Source organism: Hoplias malabaricus, chromosome 13, assembly GCF_029633855.1.
Source record: "Hoplias malabaricus isolate fHopMal1 chromosome 13, fHopMal1.hap1, whole genome shotgun sequence".
Lineage (NCBI taxonomy): Eukaryota > Metazoa > Chordata > Actinopteri > Characiformes > Erythrinidae > Hoplias > Hoplias malabaricus.
This window is the reverse complement of record NC_089812.1, coordinates 28419125-28446354: the sequence shown is the minus strand read 5'-3', so window position 1 is coordinate 28446354 and position 27230 is coordinate 28419125. Positions and strand designations below refer to the sequence as shown.

At 40.3% G+C, this 27230-nt stretch overlaps 1 protein-coding gene across 1 annotated transcript in view; it reads right to left on the bottom strand.

Moving 5' to 3' along the window:
* fam171a2a (family with sequence similarity 171 member A2a) overlaps nt 1-27230 on the bottom strand; it is a 61689-nt gene extending 34459 nt beyond the window's left edge. The window contains exons 1-2 of the mRNA XM_066641908.1: nt 27027-27230; nt 4753-4980 (exon numbers count right to left, since the gene is read on the bottom strand). Coding sequence (XP_066498005.1) covers nt 4753-4980; nt 27027-27120 — 322 coding nt within the window. The 5' untranslated portion in view covers nt 27121-27230. The remainder of the gene's footprint in view (nt 1-4752; nt 4981-27026) is intronic.

Here is a 27230-nt window from a genome sequence, read left to right as displayed (position 1 = left end):
CAGCACTTTACATTTTTCAGAACATTAGGGAGTCACCTCAACCACCACCATGTGCAGCATCCACCTGGAAGATGCGACAGAGGCCTGTCTGTGCCATTACACTCACCACATATCAGCTCTTAGGTAGAGAAGGAATGAGAGAACGTGACTTAGCCAGTTTATTTGAAGATGGGGGTGATTAAGAGGCCAGAACTGGGCTTTGGGTTCTACCCAGACCATAGAGACAGCACATCCTGTTGTTTCAGCAGCCTCCCAAGCTTTCCATGAAGGTCTCCCATCCAAGTACTGGCCAAGCCCAAAATATACACGACTGAATCAAAGGGTATCAAACCATATTTAAACACCCAATTAATACAATCTACTCCTACACATCAAGAGAAGGGGCCAGACTTGGCTTTACAAACATTTGCCACCAGTGTGTTCACTGAAGGTCACTCATCATTGGATACACTGCCCAAGTAATCACAAAATAAACATGTGCTTGAAAAAATCCCTCCCAATGACTCTCATGTGTCCATCTGTGGTCAGTACATCCATGAAAGTGCCTTCCCTCCTAATTTGGGGAGCCTGGAGTGGAGATTAGAGCTGGGTATGTGTGTAATGTCCTCCTGAGAGGCTAAAGCTGTGCTGGAGATGCTTGTACACTTCATCTCCAGAGTCGCGAGGGTGGGCCGCATTTCTCACTGTTTCTAAAAGTGGAGTCTCCATGACTAAGTGGTCTCCAGCTGTTGGTGCAGACAGCTCTGAGTTATGCCTGATTTAGCTGCTTAAGAGTCATTGGTAAGAGAGAGTGGGGTAGAGAGACATGGTCTATGAACAACACAGGGTGGGAGAGAAGAGAGAGAGAGAGAGAGAGAGAGAGAGAGAGAGAACTGGACAGAGATGTAACAGAGTTGACAACTGGATGTGCCAGCAATGCTCCAGTGAAGTGTAAACATAACGGAAATCAAATGTTCTTCAACGATGGCTGTTTCTTACTGTATATGTGATGTTATACCTTATGTTCAAAAGTTTGCGGACACTCCTTCTATGTCCCTGTCATGTCTCAAACCTCAAACAAAGGTAAACCTTTTACTAGGGCTGAACCATATGACCACAATATGCTTCTTAATTTCGCTCAATACAAAATAATTTCCAGTATCAATATGAAAAATATAAAAGCTACAGCAAAACTGCCAGTGACAAAAAAGAAACATGACATCACATCCTTGTCCAGCCCAATCTTTGACTGTACACAGTCACTACAGTCTCAATAAAAAAGCACTGCAACAGCTGCACATGAGTCAAAGTTCACCATGCCTAATGCCAAGTGTTGAGGGTCATAATTGCCCCTCAGCCCTGTGAGGATCAGTGGAACTGCAATATCTGGAGTAATGGAGCGAAATCCAGAACTTTTAGGATGTGTTTGAGATCGAGAGCTAATCAAAAGTTTGAAAAAAGTGTTATTGACTGTGAACTGAAACCCAATTTTATGTGGTATTTTGATTAGCATTTTTACCCTTGTGGGATCTTTGGAGCTTAGATCCAATTAGGGCTGCAACTAATGATTATTTTGATAATCGATTAATCTGTCGATTATTTTTTTGATTAATCGATTATTAATCGGATAAAAAGGAAGACAAGCCAAATGTGGTTTCCTGTCTGTTACTAGCATATTCAGGATACCAGTGAGAACAGCTGCTTGCTGTGGTGTGCAGATCTTCTTCAAAACATAGTCAGCAATGCTGGGCTGTTTTTATCTGAAGTGAGAGAGAAAGTGTAGATATGTACATACATATTTTTTTTACGTTAATAACAACTGATCTAAAATGCAGACAACAATGCGGGCAAATTGAAATGACATAAATGGATATTGGGTGATGCTGCCATGTGCTGAGAATAAAAGGAAAATTCATCTAACACATATGATCAGATATTGTTAAGATATTTAGGATTTTAGAGAACTAATGTTGTAATTGTATAAGGAAAACACAACCTACCATTATTAAAAATTAGCGTTTACATGAAGAATGAACACAACCGTTACATTAATTGTATTTTTATCAATATTTAATACAGTGTATGTAATGTAATACACACTTGGCTGTGATACTCAAACACTAACACGCAATGCCAGTCAGAAAAGACCTTGAAAAAGGCTTTAAATATATTATGTAAAAAATGTTTGGATTTTTTTAAACTCTGAATGTAACTGCCGCCACATTTAAGGTGGAACGGAAAACTCGCTAAATACAAGAGTGATATAAATTTACTAAAAATGAGACTTCTTGTTTAACTACTCTAGCAGGCTCTAGTGACATTGAGTGAGAGAAAAACTAAAGTCGCTAACGTTAGCTTGACTGAAACTACGGCCTGTTTTGGAACTGCTGGTCAAGCTGACACATTTAAGGTGGAAGAGAAAACTCGGGGGGGGTGTTCTGAGGCTTGTTCGCTAAACGCGAGTGTAATATCAATGTACTAAGAAAAACAAATGTTGTTTAACTACTCCAGCAGGCTCTAGTAACATTGAGTGAGAGAAAAAGTAGAATTAACTTACTATACTTAATCTCTTTCACACATAGCTCCAGCAGGCTTCATTTTCAGGTGCTCATGAAGTGATGTTGTGCTGCTGTGCCATGCGAGATCAGCTGTGCACATTTTGCACCTAATGCTGTTCCTTGAAGGCGTTAATGTAAAGTGCTCCCATACTTTTGATGACTTGGGTCGTACATTTTTCTCTCTCCTTGTGCTAACATTATCCTCTGCTGTGACCGCCTCGGCCATTTTTCAAACCCTTCTTCCAGAGTTCGTCACGTGTAGCAACTGTACCTATGTGTATAATAACTTAGACCCAACTAATCGATTATTAAATTAGTTGCAAACTATTTTAACACTCGATTTTAATCGATTTAATCGATTAGTTGTTGCAACCGTAGATCCAATGTAAGAGGTCTAAAAGCTGGCATTATTTAAATGAGATGTTGCCTGCCCCTCACCTGTAGATCTCCATCAGGTGCTGTAACCTGAGACAAGTTCGCCTGCAACATTATATTCATTCATTCACAGGGCATAGGGCACAAGAAAGGAACACACCCTGGACGGGACCCCAGTCCATCACTTGGAGGAAACCCATGCAGACACAGGTAGCACGTTTCCACCAACAAGGATCCAAACAGCAGCACTCTCTATTTGTGTTTTCCAGGCTACGAGGTGCAGTGGGAACATTTCTGCGCTGATACAAAGCTCTGCACGGTGTTTCGAACTCTGCAAATTTTACACGTGTATCATATCTCACGCTGCTCTGAACACTGATCTGTCATGACTCTGTCCGTATATCTATGGCTCTGGCACTGAATTCAGCCACAGACGCTAGAACCAAACACCCACGCTACGTCCCCCGCTGATGATGTCTCCTTGGTTCCCATCTAAACTTGTGGAAATGCAGAGCAGTCCGCTAGAGAACAAGAAGTTTCCAAGAATCTGGAACAGAACTGGTTCCAAAACCAGAGAAAGGGCTAATGAAAAACTCTCACAACACCTTACCTTACGTTCACACTAGCAGGGGACAACTCGCTGACGTCGCCTCAAGTTTGTCTCTTGTGGGTGAGTGGTGAGTGGGGGGTGTGGGGGTTTCAGAGAGCAGAAGCTGGCCGAATTTCAGACCCTGTGTCTATGATTGGTTCAAAGAGTTTCTTGCAGACAATAGTTTAGAATGTCACTTCTCTGCATCATAACTCATTTGCTTAAAGTTGAGAAACTTGATTTGTCGCTTGTCCCTTTGTATCCGTGTCACTTGCCGCTGAACCGCAGCTATAAATTGCGTTCTTCTGTAGGAAATGCCTGGACACTTGTCGCTTTGTTGTCTGATAGTGTGAATGGGGGGTTACAGTGACCTGAGGCAAGGATCAGGACCCTGAAGCTTTGTGGCGATAACATGAGCGTTTCCACTTCCGTCTTCAACATTCTCAGTGCAAAAACTTACCAAAAAAGACACAAATGAAAAACAAGTAGGGTTAACTGTATTTGATGTATCTACGTGGTCAGAAATGTAGAAGGAGACAAAAGCCCAACAACAGCTGGTGGACTTCACAGCACAGACCTGGACATTTCATTGTAGTGATTTTGTAAACAAAGCTAGATCTAGATCTTAACCAAGAAGTCGTTAACTACAAAACCCAGATAAAGGATGGTTTCAAACTCAGCAGTACACTGGGTTTGTGAGCTGTTTTATATTACACTATAACAATATCCAAGCTCTGTATAGAGCCCTGAGGCCATCACATGAAGGGATGATTCATGCTTCAATAGCACACTGCTTAAAGAGGAGTTTCATTACATCACCCTTGAGGATGTGCTTTAGTTGGGTATTCTCTGTGAGTAACTCCCATATCTTGTCTTTTAAAAAGATAAGAAAGCAGCAACCTTTCTCTTTTCTGTAATGCAGTGATTAAATACATCTGTTCAAAACATCCTTAAAATACACTCCATGACCAAAATTGCACACCCATTGTGGAGAGACATTCAATTCTGCATCTCCACAGAAAAACATAAAATGAAATGAGACACTGGAGCAGCTGTACAAAAACTCATCTTGCACAATGTAGGCCTTGCTGAGTGTATACCGCCCCTAATGTTGAGCTGCGGTGTTTGTGATCCAGAACTAATCATTCAACATCAGTCCCCCGTGTCACTAAGGTTCTTGAGGCCGAATGCAAATATGGAAGGTATGCGATATGCTTTTCTTATGCCCTAGAAAAACAATACGAGACTTACAGGGAATGCGGCTGGCGTGCCAGGGGGCGGAGTTAGTAACGAATCCATATTTGGATGATGCGACGATAACCCAGGTCCCAGGACGGTACATGAAAGTGACTTTCACAATGCCGTCCTCTCCTGCTGTTCCAGAGGCCAAAGTTGACTGGTTTCCATAAACTTGGACTGCAGCTTCCTTCAGAGGGGATAGGTCACTGTTGTCAAAGACCTGGACTTTAATCAGCACTTCTGTAAGAGCAGAGAAAACACAAAATTATGAATATTGTAAGTATTGGGCTCATAGATGGCAGAGGGGCTTGTTCATTTGATTCAAAGTCTACATGAAATCTAAATGCATTTCATTCACTTAGTGTGGCGTATTTTCAGGGGAAAACATGCTTTTGGGCGGGAAATGACTGCATCCATTGAGATTTGATTCGATGGTGAAAACCTACCCACTCAATTTCCTGAACCATTTTGACTTACCATTCTGATTTACTAGCGGTTGTTTAAGGCATAATTTTTCCTACAGTCCAGACAAAGTACCAATAGTGCACATGGAGGGACTGCAATATATTTCAAATACAGTGAGTTAACACCACCAGCCACTAGGTAGCAGCACAGCAAGCGTTCAGGTCATTTGGTTGTCTTGCCTTACAAGCATCTCTGTTGTATCACAGTTTTTTTGTAGCAATGTAGCATTAAGTGTGTAGCGAGTAAGTTTAGTTAAGCGATAGAGCACAGAAAGAAAAAACTCCCCCAACCTCTTCCACCAATCTCTGTCATCTTCATCTGATCTTAAATGTAAATACATTTACTAGAACAAATTTATTTCTTTACAATCTCTTTTTATTAAGCATTATTACTTTTTATACCTTAGTTGTTATTTATAAGTACATTTTTCTTATTTAAAAAATTGGTGTGGTAAGTGTGTGAGTGAATGTGTGAGTGTGTGTCGCCCTGTGAAGGACTGGCGCCCCCTCCAGGGTGTGTTCCTGCCTTACGCCCAATGATTCCAGGTAGGCTCTGGACCCACCACGACCCTGAACTGGATAAGCGCTTACAGATAATGAATGAATGTATCAATCAAATAAAAATTGATGTGGTTTTTGGGGGCTGGTACGGATTAACAGCATTTCAATTCATTTTAATGGAGAAATTTTATTTGATAAGCAAATTGAGTTACGAGCTCGGTCACAGAACGACATAAACTCATTGTGGACCATAGGAGGAAACCCACGCAGACACAGAGAAAACACACCAAACTCTTCACAGACACCTGGACCGGGACTTGAACCCACAACCCCAGGATCCTGGAGTTGTGTTACAGCGACACTAAAGGCTGCACCACCTTGCCACATTTAATTACTTATTAATATTTGATTCCAAATAGGTTTGTGCACGTCATCACGCCTCATAGGGCATTTTACAGATAGAAGAACACACTACACTTAAGAATACGAAGAAACAATTTTGTATTTCTAAGACAAAAGATAAAATAAATGCAGATTTTTATTTCGACTCATTTTTAAAGATTTATTTTTCTTAGTAACTCCAACCTAACTACTGTTTCACGAGGAAATGACAGTCTCTGACTTTTACACTGTAATTTATGTAGCAACAAATAACTGTAGACTTTTGTGGGTTATAATTCAGTAAGTCTTCCACACTCCAAATGCAATTTCAAGTTACAGCTACAAATTAGAGCATTTGTCTTGCATACCCCTGACCTACTCCTGGCAGCTGGTACAGGTATGTGGCTAAAATGTTATGATTATACCAGCAGTAGTGAAACTGCTCGAGCACAATAAATCTTCACTGCTTTGTTGACTGAAATTGTAAACACACATCCCGCTTGCCCGTATTTCACAGATACAGCCGTGTTTAGACGTGTGTGTGTGTGTGTGTGTGTGCCCTCAACTGGTCCAGTTAAGAATTTGTGGTGTTTACAGTGAGCAGATCACAGAGTTTGGAGCTCAGCTGAAACATGCCATCCCCATTCCACCTACCCCCAGCCCCTGGGACGCATGCCACCACCGCACACACACAGCCAAAACACAAAGTGTCTGAGCTGAAGCCTGATTCCACTGGTCTGGACATGCTGTATGCGCCTACCCAATGTGATGACCTGGTTCATCTCCCCCAAAAAAACTAACAGGGTCACAGTCAGCCTGACCGCAAACACAGCAGAGGAACAGCAACATTTACTTAACGTCTGTTTCAGAGAATTTGTTTAGAGTTATAACATGTACTTGACTAAATTTGATAAATTACATGAGGACATTTCTGCTTTGAGTTTGTATTTGCCTGATTAATAAAAATAAATGTGAATTAATTAAGCTTTTTTAAGCATGTATTAATCAGAATATGAATGTACTTCTAGAAGATATATTCAACTAATCAGTAATACATCCTACTGATAATAATAATCTGAATAGCTTTATCAGTGTACTGGAACATTCATTTCATAAACAACCGCAGTGCATCCAACCGTAAAGGCAGCACGCTTCTCCTTTTATACAGTGATAGAAAACACAGGTGCATATTTCAAGCTCTTATTAAAAGGTGAAATACACATCTATGGTAAATGAAATTCTGTAATCAAAACAGAAATGTTTTATGTTGTTAGTCTCCATCTCTAAAGCACAACTCAGCATTTAAAGGATATAATTCATTTCTGTAACCTTCTTTCAAAATGTAAATATTAGCTTTTAACATCGTGTTTAAGAGTTAGTAATAACCTCTAGAATAACCTTTTCACATTGCAAAGCTGCATGTTTGAAAAATGGGTGAAATTCCACTTTAGAGCTCTGTGAAAATACCTGTCTGTACATTCAGATACTAATATATTTATTGTGATGGCTCAGCTCACAACCTTGAGTCATTCTATGTCCTGTTCTACAGCAGTGTGTGTGTGTGGGGGGGGTGAATGTGAAGGCATTGAGTTGTGCAGCAGCTCCATTCATGCTCTAATCGATCTGCCCTACTTGCACTTACACTCCATCACACCCACTCGCCACCTCTTGCTTTGGTTCTAAATGGGTCAATTGATGCTCATTGCCACGGAAACGAGAAGGTGTCAGCAGGCGAGCTGGGAAAAATCCTGACTTTCCCTGGCAAACTGGGCAAAACACATATCCCTCATATAAGAGATGTGTCAATAGGTTGGGTTTAATTGTAACACTACTGATTCAACATGGCTGACCAATGTTCAGTTCCACACCTGGGTAAGCACACCACATTAAGCCGAGTCTTGGGTAAGACTCCTAATAGTATGGATTCCTACCTCTGTAACCTATTTAGAATTGTTAGTGTAGATTAATGTATGCATCAGGGGAGGGTTGCGTCAGGAAGGGTATCCGTAATAACAGAGCCAGATCGGTGGGCGGATCGCAGTTGGTCCGCTGTGGTGACCCCAGATGGGAGCAGCCGGAAGGCGAAGTTATTCGGATGGGATTAGTTTTACGTGGGGGTAAAGTAATTATTACCTGAGTATCTCAGTAGTTTTAATCCCGTCTGAATAGACCATTTCCATCATTTTTCCTGAGTGCGCATTCCGGTTTCAGTCAAGATTCCTGAGCCTTTTACTTACTGGAAAACAAGCAGGAAAAATGACCCCATGTCCGAATTGAAATGTGGGGTAATACTGTGTCATATTCTGGAGAAAAAGAGTTTTTCGCAGGTTTTCTTGAGAACAGAGGAGCTGAAGGAGGCATTTAGTGATGTGATACACTGTTTAAGTAAAAGCTCAATGGTTGATTGACGCACCACACTCAAATCCACAAAACAACCTGTAGCTATGTTTTGTCCATACATGTTATGAATGTATTTAAATTTAAAATATCAGTTATAATAACTGTGTGAAGGATTAGAACATTTTTTTGCCACCAACTCACCCATTATCTGTTATGAAGAACTAGAAGATAAAGTCATTTAGGGCTGTGTGTTTTTGGTGGGAGGGCTGATCTCAGAACAGTCCTGACAGTCTAAATCTCCAGTAGCTCTGCTGTGTCTGATCCACACTGCGTGAATCGTGTAGTGAATAAATTAAATAAAGGCATAAATGCCCTATATTTTTAAAGAATACTTAAAAAAATCAATGGATTATGTTCAAGTCAAATACCATAGATACACAAGTACAGAACATGTGGAGGGTACAGTGTAATATGATTTACAGAGTGACTGGGTGAGCTATGTATTAAGCGAGTAATGCATTGAACAATATATTTATGTCAGTAGCAGCAGGACGCCTGTCTACTCCAATCCAAAAAACATAATAAGAGAAAAGTGCCACTGCTGTAGAGCTGAGCTCATGGGCAGTTTGTTGGGTGTTATTGATTAATAAAAGCATTGATCTGAAGCAGTTAAATTGCTTGTGGCATGGAACAGCCTCCAGTTGAGAGGTAATAAAAATGATTTATGAATATCAATATAATACAAGCTTTTCAAGTCTTAGGGTTCTCCAGAATGTAACCATGAAAATTATTTAGCATATCATAGCTATTAAACCTTACAATGCTCAGTAAAGGTTGATGGGAGAGATGGGTTGATGGATAGTTTGATGTGCCCAATCATACCGCTTCTCTGTGTGAACTGCCACACTGCATTGGCTCAACACGCTTGGAGGAGGATGCTAATTGAATAGTATTTTTATGCTGAGTGAGGGCAATAGGAAGGGACTGACTGTCATATTTGACCATTCACATTTGACAGTGATCAATAATTTCAATAAACATCAATGACAATGTGTCATGTTTATGTGTATCTGAGATTAACCCGGCAGGATGTCCACTGTCTACACAGTATGAATGATAATCTATCAGCAGATGTGTATGTGAAAACATTGACCAGACATCACTGAGTGGTGCATCCCTACATTTTATTCAAGCTGAATGCACTGCAAATACTTCAGAGGAAGTCTTGCCATCACTCCGCTTTCAAACAATGCACATATTAACACTGCTCACAGCCAGCATTTCCTGCTCAGCACTCCTCTTCTAGCCCATTGTTTGAGCTAGAACACCCAGCTCAGCAAAGTGCTGTACCCAGACCTGCAGCACTCCCAAGAACATTCATTATCCTGTTACACAACTTCTTGTGTAACACAAGTTCTCCAGTGGGTGGAGAAGAGCAACAGAGTCTAATCCCATTTCTAGCTTTGATGCAGAGTCCTTTCCACATTGATATAAGCTCATTAAAATAAACAAGGGTTAATTACAAGCCTTCGTTACCAGCTCAAACACCTCCTGCCTTGCCTGAATATTCTCTACTCCCATTACAATGGTCAATACAGGGTTACATTTATATATTGCATATTCATGCATTTGGGTGGCTTGGTGGCGCAGCAGGTAGTGTCTTCAGTCACACAGCTCCAGGGACCTGGAGGTTGTGGGTTCGAGTCCTGCTCCGGGTGACTGTCTGTGAGGAGTTTGGTGTGTTCTCCCTGTGTCTGCGTGGGTTTCCTCCCTTACGTCCAAAAACACACGTTGGTAGGTGGATTGGCGACTCAAAATTGTCCATAGGTGTGAGTGAGTGTCGCCCTGTGAAGGTAGACTCCGGACCCACCGCGACACTAAATGAATGAATATTCATACGTTTACCATTTGTACAAGAAAGGTAAAGCCCCATAAACTATAGAAATGTAAATAAACATAAAGTTGTGCTTTGACCAGATATCTATGCCACTGAGTTTATCAGTTATTAAGTTTGTTATTAACTCCTGTGTTACTTATTTTACTGCAACAAAGATTATTTATGAAAGTGATTAGTTATAATTTTCACAAAGTCACAGGAGATCTGTCAGTCTACTTATGTACTCTCTTGGTGAACCAATTTAAACTCCATGGAACACATTGGGAGAGCCATGTTTAAAATAGAGCAGAATCTCTGAACTGTCTAGGCCACTATCTGTATAAAGGCTACGTCACAGCATTTTTAAAAAATCATTAAAAACTATGAACAATGAGTAATTAGACTTTTAATTCTATGGTTATGCATATGTAGACTGGAAAATGCAGATATTTTGCTTTAATGTATGAAAAATAAGCTGTAGACACCACCCAGGGATGATGTCGACATGCTAATACTCAAGGTGATGTGTTATGGACACAGTGCCAAAATGTGTAGGAGGTATTAAAAAAACACCCAAGAAAGCACAGGAAATAAAACGTGACAAGCAGGTCAAGCTATTTCTGTTGACGTTTCTCCAAAGACAATCACCCGAATTTCCTCTCTATGCTTGTGTGTGCTAGATATCCGGTCACCACCACAATTGGCTCGCTTGCTGAGGACCACAAAGCTGACCTCATAGCTAGCCACTACATCCTGTTTCTGACACATTGCCCATCAAGTCCAACATGTAGACCTCAGAAAGATTCCATAAACAAAACCCTTATATTGTATAGAAAAAAAGCATAAATAATAAAGAAATAGAATAAAATAAAATAATTGTTTGCTATTTTGTGGTGGTAAAAATGACTGATTGTTCCTGGGTAACTAAAAATACTGGGAATTTTCCTTTGGGGCATTACCCCAATGTTTATGGTTCATGCTGTCACTGCCTTTAAGAAGCATTTTGGTGTTTGATCAGATAGCGGTGTGTATATTTAGCGAAGTGCAGCAGTGGTCTGTCAGCAGTCCACCAGAACCTAGAATTCTCTCTCCACCACATGCACAGCCAGGAGCTAAGAAAGAAATACTAGTTCTATAAATACTATTCACTAAATAACTATTAACCATCATGCAACCCCATAACAACCACATGGTAACACCCTAGAAAACACCTAGCAACCTGGCAACAATTTCATTGTTAGCTTGTTCCCAGTTAGCACTGCTGGCAATACCAGCTGATAACACTGTAATATATTGCGCATCCAGTCACCATGGAAACATGCCCACAATAGGGATGCACCGATACAACTATTTCCCTTCTGATACCAAAATGTCATGTTCAAGCATCTGCCAATACCAAGTACCGATACAAACTCTATCAATCTTAATTACTAGATAGGTGCCTATAAATCCAGATATTCATATTGTTATACTTACCGATTTTATTTTGTTTAAGCAGTGTTCTGTATCGTTAATAAGATTTAATAAGCTTGAATGAACATTTACTTTTTATTAACTGTTAACGTTTCAGAGCCATGAAAAAAATATATATTTCCACAATGCTATAACAAGAACAAGTAGGAAAACTAGTGTAGCCTGACTGAACAGCTTTTTACACTATCATGAGAATATTTGTCACAACTGTGAAATGCAATTTAAGGACTGCCGCTGAGCTGTGTTAGCGCTCCCGCTAGCGCTGTTCCTGAACCATTTAAGGTGGAACATAGGTGCAACTATGTGCTATTCCCCTTATCTCCAGCTCCCGCTGTAGTGTGTAGAGACAGCACTGACCAAGTTTTCACATCCACGACCCATTTTTACTCTTTTTCTTTGTGAATGTTTACAATCAGCAGCAAATAACTGCAGAGACTTGTACATCCATATTTATCTGTGTCTCCTAGGAAACGCAGGTTGTGTGTTTGGTTGGGGAGTTTGGGGTGGTGTAGTGTGTTAAAATCAACAAAAACAGTCGTGTAGTGTGAAAAACCAAGTCTGTTTACAATATGCTTCAACTTAAATTTGAGCTGCATCTAGCGGCGTGTATGCACGTCAGTATCTGCTTCATGGGGTGTGCCCTGTGTACTATATGTAAGGAATAGTGAGTAGTGGGCCATTTCAAACACAGCTATGGTATCGGTGCTCTTTGTAGCCGATACGATATTGTGTTTAAGTGCCAGTATCGGTGCCGATACCGATACGTTATCGATATTGTTGCAACACTGGTCCACATACAGCATTTGATCAGTAGTGTGTAGGACTAATTAAATGAAACACAATTAGATAGAAGCACTAATAAACGCTATGATACTACTGCTTTTACACAGTGCGTATGTGCAGGCAGCCATCTTGGACAATCTGTACTATTTGGGACATCTACGTTCAAGTGGTACGCAGCATTCAGCCGTGCAATTTTTATTTCTTCAGGACCAAAAACACAGGTTACTTTTTGATGTCTCATGAATTTACCAAATGACAAATGAAAGTCATGACATATTTCCAGTCCTGATGAGCTCCCCACAGCTTTAAAATTGAGTTATTAGCCTAGTATAAGAAGTACTACTGATTTTTTCTTGTTTGTATTTTGGTTGAACATCAGTGTTATTTACTTCACCAAGCTGAGGATGTGTGATTTGGCCTTTCTTGTATTCTCCCAGTGTCTGTCTCCTCTAGTTTCCTCTAGGTGCTCCAGTTTCCTCCCAGAATGCAAAAATACATGATGGTAGGTGATCTGGCTGTGCAAAAATGTCCACCAATGGGAATGTGTGAGTGACTGGATGAGTGTGTGATGCCCTGTGATGAATCAGCCTTGTTGTCAAGTGATTTCAGGAAGACTCCTTGCAACAACCCCGACCAGGATTACACACACACACACACACACACACACACACACACTGTAACCCAGAGAGGACGTCTCATCTCAAATACATATATAACGTTTTCCATATCAGCTGAGGACATATTGGTTATATAGTCAATAGAGCCAATGACACATAATAACCCCTAAGCAAATGTGGGCTATACTATAATGTTCCATTCTTCTCTTTTCTTACTGCCCTCGCCCCAATGCTACAGCGCAGAGCTCTGTTCTGTGGGAGGCCTTCAGAGAGATCACACATCAGATAAATCACCCCAAATCACCTCAACTCTGTTATCCTGCTCCAGCTGGAAGCCATCACCAGGATATCCCCAGTCCACCAACTCTCACTAACCCGTGTTCCACTGAGAACTGAACAAGGGGAGCGGAGTTCAGAGCTGCAATTGTACGACATAGGAAAAAATGCAGTAGAATCTAGAGTAATGGACTAGGGCAGGGAGTGGGGGGCATACCTAAAACCAGAGTCAATGAAACGGCCATAAGCAAGACAAAGGAAGGTTAAACATACTCTACACCACATTTAATACGTTCTGGTCACATAGTTTCCATCACAGTTTCCGTCAGTTTATGTGGTATAATATTAATTATTAAGGAACGTCCAAAAGGAAATAGTGTTGAAAGCACATCCTGACAGAGGACACCGAAGAGTGGGACTAAGACAATTCAGCCTAATGTTTCAGGAAACTCAAATCCAGCAGCCAACATCCGAGCGCATTCCAATTGTTGGCATCTAAAAGTGAAACTTTGTAAAATGTAAAACTTTAATTTCCATTCAAAATACAAAGTGGCCCAAGCTGTAGGCCTGTTAATACTTGTATATATCCCATGTTACTGTAAGACATGCCTCTAAGACATGATATTATTCTGCTGGCCCTGAACAATGTATATTAAGAAATATTAATAATATATTTAGTTCTGACCAAGTAATTGGATTGCACACAGGGAAGTTTTATCTAGAAGCTCTACAGCATCAGCAGCTACCTGGGGTAAGTTTAAATCACTAAATATAAATGAAACAAAATCACTGGCCTGTGGCAACCTAGACCCACACAAGGTAACAAGCTAGTGTGTATGAGAACAATTATATGTTTGTCTGATGCGTAAATGTTAACTAATAAATACAGTCTGTACAACAGTTGTATAAAAGCAATATTTCAATAGAGGTTGGGTTGATTCTGAATATCAGCGCAGCTATGATTATATTTTGTTCTCATGTCTAACACTATTTTTAAATGCCCATTTTTCACCATCCACTCAAATCTCAATGGATAAAATGATGTCCTTCCCAAATTGTTTCTTGCCCAAATATTTTTCTTATTTGTGTTTCTCATTGACTTCTTTGTTATGGTCAATGCCAAGCACTTGCTAGAGGTTTAGAAAGCTCACCAGTATTGTCCTATGGTGCAGGGGAATAGTGTTCTCTGCAGTGATTAAGCTTCATATAGTACCTCTGAAAGGAATTGGAGTGGTGTTTGTGGTCCAGACCTAATCATCAGTCTCTCACTAAAGTTTATGTGACAGCAAGCAACCAAATCTTCACAGTAATCTTCCAACATTTAGTGTAAAGCCGTCTCAGAAAAGCAGAGGTTGTTATTGCAGAAAAGTAGGGACAAAATCCCTAATAACTCCCTTAAAATCAAAAGAAGCACTAGGTAAGTGGCAGTCTATGAACACTTGTGGCAATACAGTGTAGCTCATAACCATTCATTAAGACGGTGCAGATTTTGGTTTGGTAAGTGGAAAGGAGTCTATGGCCCATAAAAGAGTTTACATTTCCTCTGGGAGGAAACGGATAGCAGCACTGGCTTGAGTCAGCGCTGTCTGAATATCCTGGGATTTAAGATCTCAAACATCTGCACAGGACACAAAAACTACTACTAAAAAATCTGAGACAAGCTTTCCCACTATTAATATCCTACTGTGCTCCAACTGTTATTGTGCTTTTCATTAAATAACGTAAATAGAGGGGTGTCCGATGATTTAAAACAATTGTCACGATTAACTGCATCATTCTATGTAGGTAACTGCAATTGTTTTATTTGCTCATATCTGACTCTAAAGTATGATTTTTCCTCATAAGTGCATTTAGTTATAGAAATAAAATGAGAAAAATTAGCTTCATATAGTGCTGGGCGATACGAGTGCAAATCAATATCACGATTAATTGTGCATTTTATTATGATTACGATTAATGAACGACAATTTTGTTTTTGTATTGTTGACCCTCATACTTCAGTGATGGGGCTTGTACTGTAAATATGCTCCAGTATTAAAGCTGGGATATGTTTTCTAATGTTGCTGGGAACTTGTTCTTCTCTTGTTTTTTTGAGCACTGTTTATATTTGGTGTGGGATTGTGCTGTGGTCGCTGAAACAGTTTTTTCTCAGTGTTTACATTTGATTTCTTTTTGTTCAGTGTCATATTAATTATCGTCAAAACACAGCACTTCCAAACCACAGATATTTTTCCTTGGTAGTTGCTGCTTGAGTCGCTTGGTCTGCCTCTGCGTTTAGGTTGTTTCCATGTGGAAGATAGGGGCAGAATCACGTGACTACAGTTTGGTAGTGTGGTTTTAAAAAGGGACATTACATAAACATACAGTGGGGATAAAACTGGATTAAAAAAAGTTAAAAATAATTGATATTATTGATTATGTCGATTAGAAGTTCTGAAAGTCGATTTCGATTAATTTTCGAGTAATGGCCCAGCCTTAGCTTCATCTGAATTTACTGGCTCATTGAAATACTGAGGGATACAAGCTACAGCACTTTATTTCTACATTACGTTACAATACAGAGACATTTAGAGAGACTGAGTTACTGCCTCTATTACATTCTGCAATGAGCTCTGTGTAGCATGAGTGCACACTTTATCAGTTGAAGATGATAAAGGTAAAAATAAAGGTAAATGCAGAGAAAAGGGCACAGTTTGGATGCTATTAGCAGTGAGTGTAATTGAACATTCCACTCTGACAGGGTAATATCTGAGAAAAACAAACAACATATAATGTTAATTTGTTTTATTTTTCAAAGACAGTATAAGGGCATGCACCAGTCAGGTTTACACATTAAACCCGTTCACACATTAAACACTGCTGCTTATCTCACACAACCTTACTTATTCCAAATCAGACACAGTGCGACATTTGTTCAGTGTTTGTTTACGGAGTTATATAGTCTCAGCTACAACCATGAATATGGGCTGTTTCCTTAGGATGTGCAATAATGTACTTTTGAAACATTCCTGACATAAGGACAAACAGAAGTGGTCTGAAATGGCTGTATAATTTACTATATACAGTATAGTAAAATATATTTACATTTGTGTTAATGGATGTAAAAACCCAAAGATTGTGTGCCTGATTTAGCCTCCTGCTAAATTATGCATCCTCATAGAGCACTGCACCTGATGTTTGTTGCCTTAAATCACATCCTCAGGCATGGGTAATTCACACATTAGTACACAAGCCAAAGGAGTGTGACAGCTGCTAGGGATTTGGCATTTAAAAGTGGATTGTATACTGTGGTTGATGCAGACATGATGCAGCATAATCCATGACTGTCAAGACAATCTGAGGCCCCCGTCCACATGGATCTGGATATTTTTAAAAACAGAGATTTTCCTTTCTCCTATCCAGACGAATACAAGGAACGGTTGCATTATCATTTTAGTCCTGTAGGGGGCGCATAATAATTCTTTAGGGGAGACACAGTTTGATCTCAAATCACTCCATACTCCATATGTGGCGCACTATGGAGGTCAGGCATGCTGTGAAGCTCAGTTTTCAAAAATGTCCAACTTGCAGTGTCTTCAAAAACCTCAATTTTAAGTGACCTAAAATGCCATTATCATGTGAACAGGAGGCCAAAACCCATAACAGTTTGGACGGGGTCTGAGTATCGAAACACCGGTTTGAAAGAACGGGATTTTTATTACAATTTACATAATCACACTTTACACATTTGGCAGGGGACCAACTTACAAATGAATTTGGCTGCAGCTGTAGGCCACGGCAGCATTAGGACTCTGGGCCAAGGACTCTTATACACTTGTTAACTGTGTTGCGACACGTGACACTTCCAGGTCCAATCACGCCCACTGTCCCTAGTCATACATTCATAAGACGTGTGTTCACTCTTTGAATAAAGCTGAATGTCTCAATCATTTCTGATCAGAGGAACCGCAGAAATAGAGCTGTGTCTCCTGCAGTTCAGTCTCTGGGAGCCGAAGTACTGCGTAGGGAGAGCTGTGTCTCCCGCTGCTCCATCTCTGAAATCCGAGGAGCCGCAGAGGGAGCCGTGTCCCCCGCTCATGGTCAGTCCCGGTGATGTAACAGGTTGTGCTACCGGCGATAATCCTCTATAAGAAGTAGAGTCGCTAGATTCAGTGCTAATCTGTTTTTTTTTCTCGCAAAATAAGTTGCTAAATCTAGTTAAGATTCACTAAGTTGGCCGCAATAAACATTGTAATAAATAACTTTGCAAACCACTCTATCAAAAATGTTTTTTATACTCTGACATTTTCTTATTTAGCACCGACGGATAATTTTGGTTTTTATAATAAACAGTCAAAGTTAATGTTACAATTCAGCATCATAGAATTTGGAATGGAGGCTGCTTAATAACTCATGGATGAGGAGAGTCTGTCCCCAGAGCAGGAGCTTGTGTTTTGTTCCTATATTCATAAAAGAAGAGACTATTTTATTGTCATGTGTCATTTTTATTTTATTTTGTCTGTTTTTATTACTTAATAAACATCCTGGACAAATGGGATATTTGACCTGGTTTCTTTATACATCTGCTGAAGCTGGTTACATATTGGCGGGTTCAGGGGTGGGATGGGGGTGACAAGCTCTCAAGAGCTGGTAATGGGGCTCTGGAGGAAGGTTTGATCTACATTAACCACATCTACTCATCTAACAAATTACAATAAGGGTTATGAAAAGTAATCTCTACACAATAAAACAGCATTTAACTGCAAATGCAGTCCAATGAATGATCTTTTCTTACAAATCCTTCAGCCCTTGCTCCGAGTGAGAGAGGTGAGAAACCATAATCATACCACCCTTTCCCTCACAGCTGTATTCATGACAGTTTCTTCACCAACACAGCATTTATTATAGTTTAATGAGGTGCAGTGTCCAAAGCGTCACTCAGAGGTCAGTGTAAAGTCCTCTGTCAGCAGTGTGCCATGTGGACAGTGCTTATGACCATTCAGCAAGGCTGTGTCCAGGTCCAGCTCACTCCTCATCAGAGTATTTTCAAGCTTTCAAAGGGAAATTCTTCCTCTTCAACAGCCGTGTGGGGAGTCTGACATGGCTGAGAGCCAGATGAACACTCCCTAAAACTCACCCTGCTCACATTGAGCCTGAATCACTCACACAGCAGTCAGCCCAGAACTGTCCAGCTTGTACTGCAAGACGCTGAACAGTCCAGAACAAACAGAAGTATTGGACGGCTTGAAGTGTTTGAAAAAATTGTCCACCAAGAACTAATGAACCAGCTTAAATGAGGTTTGGAGCGCACATCTCACGCAGCCAGATGCTAAAGTTTGGATTTCTCTGGTAAAAATGTCATGTTCTGTTGATTTTCGAAGTGAAAGGACACAATAACTGTGGACGGTCCAATGCTGTTGGGATTTATGTCATATGCTTATATGCAATGACGCCATAGCATCACATTTCATTTTAAGATTCCCTATGGAGATTATACAAGCTGTGAGTGTGCGAATACAACTGAATAACTGGTTCTGCAATGGTTCATTCCAGTGGGGAAGCCTACATTTTCATTCAACTGTACAGTGAAAACAAAGCAGTATTTGTACTATCTGGACTATGTGTTTGGATAGAACACTTTTTATCTTAAGAGCTCTGTATGTAAAAAAACCCTCTGCATCCAACAACCCAGAGCTGACAGGCTCTCAACCAACAGCAGACATAAACTGCTCTTTCTTTTGAGCCATGCCTTTTAATTATTAGCACTTGCTCAACTTCCTTCCAATGAAGTGACCTCTGTCTGACATCACTCTAGACATGGGTGATCTAATTTCAGTGGAAATTTGGAGGCAAAGACCAAAAAAAGCACCCTCTGCAGACGCTAATGCTGAGGCATTCAATTATAGAGGCCTTCTACAATGCAGCTATTGTGTCCTGAATACACGCGAAATACAAGAGGGCTAAGGCACATCTTCGTCACCCAAGAATCCCCGTAACAAATGATGCACCAAAAGTTTGGCCTTCAAATATGACCACATTTGGGTCAAAGTTACATTGACTTCATTTTTATTTGCATATACAAATAGATTTTTTCTTATGTAAACAACATGGAATATGAAAAACAGTTGACAGTAAAATATGCCCTAGAGCACAGGATGGTGTAGAGCAGATCCAAAGCCGGATCTTGGATCCAAGTTCCAGGAAGGTACTTTACAATGGCCAGCCGGTATGATACCATGGCTGCCACTGCTAATGCACCTAATTGGCCAGGCATAGTGCCATACCAGCCAGTCATTGTAAAATCCTAGCCTGGAATCAAATATATTTTAAATCAAATATATATATCAAATATACTCAGGATCAAAGGTCCAGAGTTAAAAATCTCTGGCCTCTTTCACACATCAATTCTGGAGAATTTATAGAGAAATTCAGGGGCATCAGCTCCAGAGATGTCCCGGAGTAGTCCTGTACGGGAGATTTTCGATGTCATGTGTGTTCTCGCAGTGGGAAATGAAATGCCTGCTTTTGGTGAGGAGATGCGCATGCGCAGTTAATTTAGGAGAAACTCCGGAACATTACCTTCTTTATTTTAACATGCGCTGACTTTGACTTTATCCAGAGTCTTTACTAAGGCACTACCAGGATAAAGTCTGGTTCATGTCCAGAACAACTGTTGTGGGTGTTTGAGTTCACACGTAAAGCTCCTCCACACACACACACACAGCTGCTCCACAATGCTCCATTGCATTTCTGTCGTTTCTATGGAATTTATAATTTGCAAAGTGTCAAAAAAGAGTGACCCTAAAAGATTACTTTGTTTAGTGTACACCTTTGAACACACATTCTGATTTTCAGACAAAGGTTGATTTTTAACCACAACAGAACAAACTATATAACTGGCTTAAGAACTGCACGCAACAATTTTACAGAGTGCCACACTTCACCTGGCCAGAGGCTCAGATGGGTGAGGCCAAGTCAAGAGAAGTCAGCTTGCATTAGTCCTGAGCCCTGCTCTCGCTCCTCAGGCTTTTGTCCAGACACAGAGGAGGCTGAGCTGGGTGTCAGCTCGATTAGGATGGTCATGTGCTCGCCACACAACGACAAAACCCTAACAACAACAAAATTTCATGCTTTGGTAGATGCTTGGGGCAGTGTCAGCACTAAGCAGCTGTGGCCTGGACCTTTTATCCAGCATTCTGGATCAAAGCCTTTTATTCAGCAGCACTGTACGAAGGGTATAATGAGATAGAGGGTTAGGGTTAGACATAATCACAGCCTTATGGGATTTTAATAGCATGGACCATATGATGCTAGACAATGAACATCACATTTCGCTCAAGCAACTGAATGCTCAGTCTGACACACAAAAGACCTTGCACCTGACCTTGTATAAGAGACATAACAATTACGTAAACAAAGCAGATCAGGCTCAAGAGGAAAACACCAGCTTCACCTCCAAGGAGAAGGAGGCGAATTTGCTCAGAGAGCAAAACCCACAACATCAAGAATTAGAAAAGGTAACGTCATGTGCCCAAAAATGGTCTTCCAGCTTTGCAAAATGATCCCAGGTGGATACAAAGATCTTTCAGCGATTTTCTACAGCTGTTGCAAGCTTCAGACGCCAAATACAGAAACCATGGGTTTAGATGTCTATACACGGTGTTATTTGAAACAACCTGTCTTACACATATTCAGCTACTTTGAATGTAATAGTATTATTTATAAATGTTTCATTATTATCTGTAAGCGCTTATCCAATTCAGGGTCACGGTGGGTCCAGAGCCTACCTGGAATCATTGGGCGCAAGGCAGGGAATACACCCTGGAGGGGGCGCCAGTCCTTCACAGGGCAACACAGACACACACTCACATTCACTCACACCTACGGACACTTTTGAGTCGCCAATCCACCTACCAACGTGTGTTTTTGGACCGTGGGAGGAAACCGGAGCACCCGGAGGAAACCTACGCAGACACGGGGAGAACACACTATTTATAAATGTGTTCAATATAAATTAGTTAAAAAATATATTAAAGATATATTCAAATAGGGCTGAATAATAATTCAATATCAATATATATATATATATACACAACAATGATGATTCTCATTTCAATCTATAATACTGACTGATGTTCACCTTAATAAAATGTTCTACAATGGAACATTTCACACCAAACCACTTGACTTTATATACACTTTAAACATTTAATAATGTAGATATTCTGAAAAATGTTTGAAATACCCTTCATTAAATGTGGAATTGGACCTTCCCACAAAAAAAAGCCAATTCACTTACAGGTGATGGAAAGAATTGATCACTTTAATATTAATGAACCCACCATTAAAACAAATGCAAAACAATGACTACCCATGCCCTTCAGGCTAAGCACTCTTTCCATTTATCATTTTAGCACAGTCCTTCATTGACTGTGTCATGTTCACCAAATGTAAATTTACACAACAAATCAATGAATGCACTCTTCCAGCTGGTATGAAAAGTGACCCCCACTAAGAAATCTTCTTCTTAAATTAATTAGCAGCAGATTAAGATACAGTTACCTTTGTATCCCTGAGCTAGAGAAGGAAAAATAAATGAATTCATTAGGAATAAGCCATGGTCATAATAAACTAATGAGCTATTCTGCTGAATATTATTATCACTCACTGAGCAGGCCTTATCCACGTAGCTGCTTCCAGGATGAATTAACTGTTATAACAAATCATGAATATGTATGACAGGATAAGAACTGTGGCAGGGGGCATGTACCCAGGACTAAATATGCATCAGCTGTGCTCTTGGAAGCTGACACAACAAAGCTTGGTTCTTCATCCTCCCCACATCCCCCTTCACATTTAGTGTTTATATGAAGTGGTTTTCCAACAGTCACTCTGTCCTATACTTTGTGAGATGACTCCAAAAGCACCATTTGGCACAATTAACAGTATTTTGTTCTTTTTTTATGGAGTTCTGTTAGTTCATTTTATAATTTTCACTGACATATATTAAGGTTATTTGCAGATTAGCAAGATAGCCAGCTCTGCTAGCTGAGGGAATTTTTTCAAATAGCTAGTGACAAACTAGCTACGGCTAAGTTTTTCAATTATGCTAAGCTGAAACAATCCTTTTGTTGAATATGACTGGAGTAACGTTAACAAGACTTAGGAGTGACCGCAGATTTAATCACTGCATGTTCAAACAAAATGATTTAAAAGCTCTTTAATAAAGTTTACATTAGGTTACATCGCTGCCACATACACATGTTTATGTAGGGAATAGGGAGCAAGGCAGCTTAAAACTGAGACACACCCAATATGTCTACATGGAATGGCTACTATTTATCTGGCATCATGTGATTTGGTTAATTTTCTGTAACAGTTATTGGGGAGTAACTTTCTTTACTATTAAAGGATAAGCACCAGCTATGTGAATGTGTCAAAAAAATAAATACAGTGGAATTTGAGTTCCTAACTTGTGTTTATTGATAGTCAGAAAACACGTTATTTCTTACTAATTCAAGAAATAAGGTTTAAAAGCCTGGTGGTTCCCCCCCAACGGTGTTCAGAAACTCTAATAGGCGTCTTGCATGTGACGGATGGTGGACAACAACTCTAGAAGTTGCACTTAATTTAATGCAAAATGACGAAAAGCTGTGTTGTTTTTGGCTGCAATCATTCAATGTACAGTGGGACATCTGTGCACAAATGGCCCGAAGATCCCAAAATATCCAGAAAATGGACTAAATTTGTCAACTTTAAACGGGCACTTTGGAAAGGACCCTCCGCTCACTCCGTTATCTGTAGCTCATTTCACTGGCGCTTTTCCAACAATATGGGCATGTAAGGACACCAACGAAAGGTGTTCAAGAGCCTCTGTAACATGGAGGTAAACAGGGTAAGGACACTCACTTCGCCTGTTTTAGTTGGTGTTAGTTAACGTTAGCTTGACTCGCTAAACTCCGTGTCTCAGATTATACTCGGCTACGTAGCTGCATTACGGAGGTTTATAGTGTCGGATGAATTCGAGTTCGACTTCGATCACATTTACAAGAATAACGGTACCTCTAAATTTGAGTTTAGCTTATTGCTAGGCTATTGTCATGAATAATGTTGGTTATTTAGCTAGATACTGTCATAACAGTCAGTCATAACGGTGTTTTACCGCGGCGTTGTTCAGCTGTTGTCCACCAGTGACATCACGGTTGCGTTCAAGAATTTCCGTAGCGAGCTCGGGTTTTTCCGTCAATTTAATAAAATTGTCAGTTTTAAAGCAAATTAAGCTGCTATTTTCATTTTAATTCATACTTATATATGTCAGTAACTAAAATAATGTGAAATATTCATGAAGGTCCATTAAATGGTTCTTAGCCTTTAAATGATTAAGATGTAAACAAAAGCAGTACTAGTGACCTGATGTAATTATTTATTCTAGAGAATGGCATAACATCAGTTCAAGGCAAGTGTGTGCTGATTTAGGCCTGCAGTTTGACTGCTGTACATAAGCTTCCATTACCTGTTGGCTATGTCAGCTTAGCTACATAAATGAACAATTCAATTGTGCCATATCTTTGTTTTCTGCTAAGTTCAATGAAGTGGAATCTGACCTCTTGAATTCCTGTTTGTTCAACTACTCAGTTTTTCAGCAAAATAGCAAAAGACAAGTTTAAATTAAGCATGAATATCAGCTGACAAAACCAAGCCACACACAAATAATTTCTGCCAGTTCACAAGTTAACTGCATGTTAGAAAACTGATGACTTATGGCTTTCTGTCAGTCTGAGACACAGTGCCAGGGAACGAATACCAAAATCAACCACGCTGTTTCCAACTGGGAACTGTGTAATAACAAAGGGAAGAGAGCTGTGCAAACTTTTCAGCAGAAAGTTCAGATGTTTCTTAATTACAGACAGGCCAACTTCCTATAAATCAGCTCTTAAAGGTAACTCTATTCAAGCAGAATGGAGCATTGGGGTCAACATTTGAGATGTAAACTATGTCATTTGGAGTGGGGTGATGTGAACTGTTTCATGGCTGAGAAACTCAAAGACAGATTTCGTTACTGGCAGTGATATGAAACAAGTGTCATGATGTCTACAACTATATATAACCATTGCATTTAGTGTCTTTAATGCCTTTAATATATCACAAAACTGTCCAATGTTAACCAAAGTCAAAAACCAAACTTTCAGAACGACCTGGATTAAAAAGCATGAAACACAATAATAACAACTGATGGTCAGAAGTTCGTAGCATAGAACTGAAGCAGATCCTACAAAAATAATAGGACGGCATTAAGAAGAGCAGGCCAACATGTTTGTGGCTGGGAGTTTGGGTTTAGGAAGAGCCGGTGGTTACTCTGTGGCGAGAGGGACCTCTAGCAAATGAGACACAGGAGTATCACCAGCCATGAGCACATGGAAGAGAGGGAGAAAAAAACAGCCGAAGAGGGGAGGATAGCTTTGAGCTCCCATTAATATTCTTCTTATGTCCCCGTGGAAGAAAAGACTACTTGCAAAAGAGTTTGCACAAACAGCTCTAGGCAGACTTTAAAGAACTGAACTGGAGCCTCACATTCAGAGGCATTTTTTAATTTATAACCCATTTAAGCACACCCGACTGAAACAAACATATTACTGATAATGTGCTTTTCTCAGAATGACACATCACATAAATCCATAAGCTTAAACAGTAGCTTACTCATGCACTTAAAGGGGAAAGGTCTGGGCACAACAGAACATCACTACATGTAAACATCTATATGAATGCGTAGGTTTACCGCGCAGAAGACTGTGTTTACATCTATTAGCAAATAAGACAGCCAAGGAATTATTCATTCTTTAGGAGATGTTTCTGGGGAGATTAGATACAGGATAAACCAGGTGCCTAATTAGGAGGTGAGTAAATAACTGGAAAACCTGGAGATAAACCTTGTTTCAACAAACGTAACCCTCCTCCAAATGTTACATAGTGCAGATTCGGCACTGCTGAGCCTGGAATAGCAACGACAGAGGCTCTGATTTCCTTATTACAGATCAGTGAAGCTTCACAATTATTTTGAAGCTGTAATTTTAAGGTAAAAATACTGCCAAGAGTTGCTTTAAACAGCTGTTTACATTAGCATTTGTGAAAAATAAGACACATTCAAGCACCAAAATAAAAATACCCAAGTGTTTAAGCCCACTGCGATAAGACCACTTAACCCAGTAAACATTTAGCCGTTGATTCAACGTTGAAATAACGTAATGACTGCCATCTAATCAACGTTCTCTTAAGGTTTAAAATGAAAGTTGAAAAGACGTCCAAACACAGACATTTAAAAGACGACTATTAGACGTATTTTGGACGTCCATTGACGTTATTAATTGGTCCCGAAATAAATTACTTGTATAAATCGCATTTTGGACGTCCACTGACGTTATCGATTGGTCACCACTTAACTAACTTATTAAGATGGGTTTTGAACGTCCATTGACGTTTAAAATATGTCCTTGACGGACAGACTACTTTTAGACCTATTTTGAACGTCCAGGGACGTTCCTTGTTTACTGGGAATGCTCTGAATATAAAGGATGTTAAACTGTCAAAGTAAATAAACAACAAATAAGTAAAGAAACTGCTGATGCTCTCACAACAATGGACTTGCCACCCCAGGATCTAGACTCCAATATCACTGAAAGTGTTTGTGATTATTTGGCTTGTGGGAAACAGGACATTTTAAAGGATGGGACAATATCCCTGCAGTCTGCTTGGAATGTCTTTGAAAAACTGACCCTATTCTACAAAGGTCAGCATGACAGGGCAGGTATTTTTGCGGGTGGGGGAATCATTCTCAAAACTGCAGTGACACTTAAGGGGTGGTGGCGTGTTAGTGTGTGTTGAGTGGATCAGACACTGCAGTGCTGTTGAAGTTTTAAAACACTGAAGTGGTTAAAAACTCCAGCAGCATTGATGTGTCTGATCCACTTGTGCCAGCAACACAATTCAGTGTCCACCACCCATGTAATACCTGCTAAGTGGTTGTCCTGACCAGTGAAGCTCTGAGTGAAAGTGGTCTAACAAAGTATACTGTGGAAGAGATGGACTGCAGTCTATAATTTGTAGTCTGTAACTATAAAGGGCTACTGTATGGTCAATGGAGCTGAGAAAATAAACTATGAGTGTAAAATCAAGGTCATTTTAATATTTGTCCTATTACTGAACAAGGAGGGTCTACATTGTTTTGTACTTCTAAATAATTACTATTTCTTGCCGAAAATGAAGGGAATTTTAGGACTTTTTTTGTTAAACGTGAACTGAGGATATGTCCATTAACACTTCAACTTCATCTACCGGCCACATAACTGAGCTCAAACATCAGTAAGAGGGTCCACGCTGAAGTGCAGTGAGGGGGGCGTCCTATATGAGGCTCCTTTGTTTCCAAACTGTGAGCTACTTTCTACTGGACCTCACTGATGTCCACTCTAGCTCGCGCTCGCCGTTACGTAACTCACGAGTTCATTTCGCGCCCTTCAAAATGGCAAACAGCGAACACGGTGTTCGGGACAAAATATCACTGTCCTCGACGCCCCGAAAAAAAAACTAAATCAAGGAACTCACCGAGTGTGGCGCGCTGGGGCGCGGACCTGGCCCTCCACAGCGCGAGGAGGAGGAGGAGGAGCAGAAGGAAGAGTGAGGGGCAGCGGGGCGCCATGCTCGCGGTCAGCCTCACAGAGAGTCCGGGGACAGCGCCGGGTCCATGGCTCCGCTCGCGCTCCACAGAGAGCTCCGCGCCTGATGCCCACTCCCTTCTTCCAATGCGAG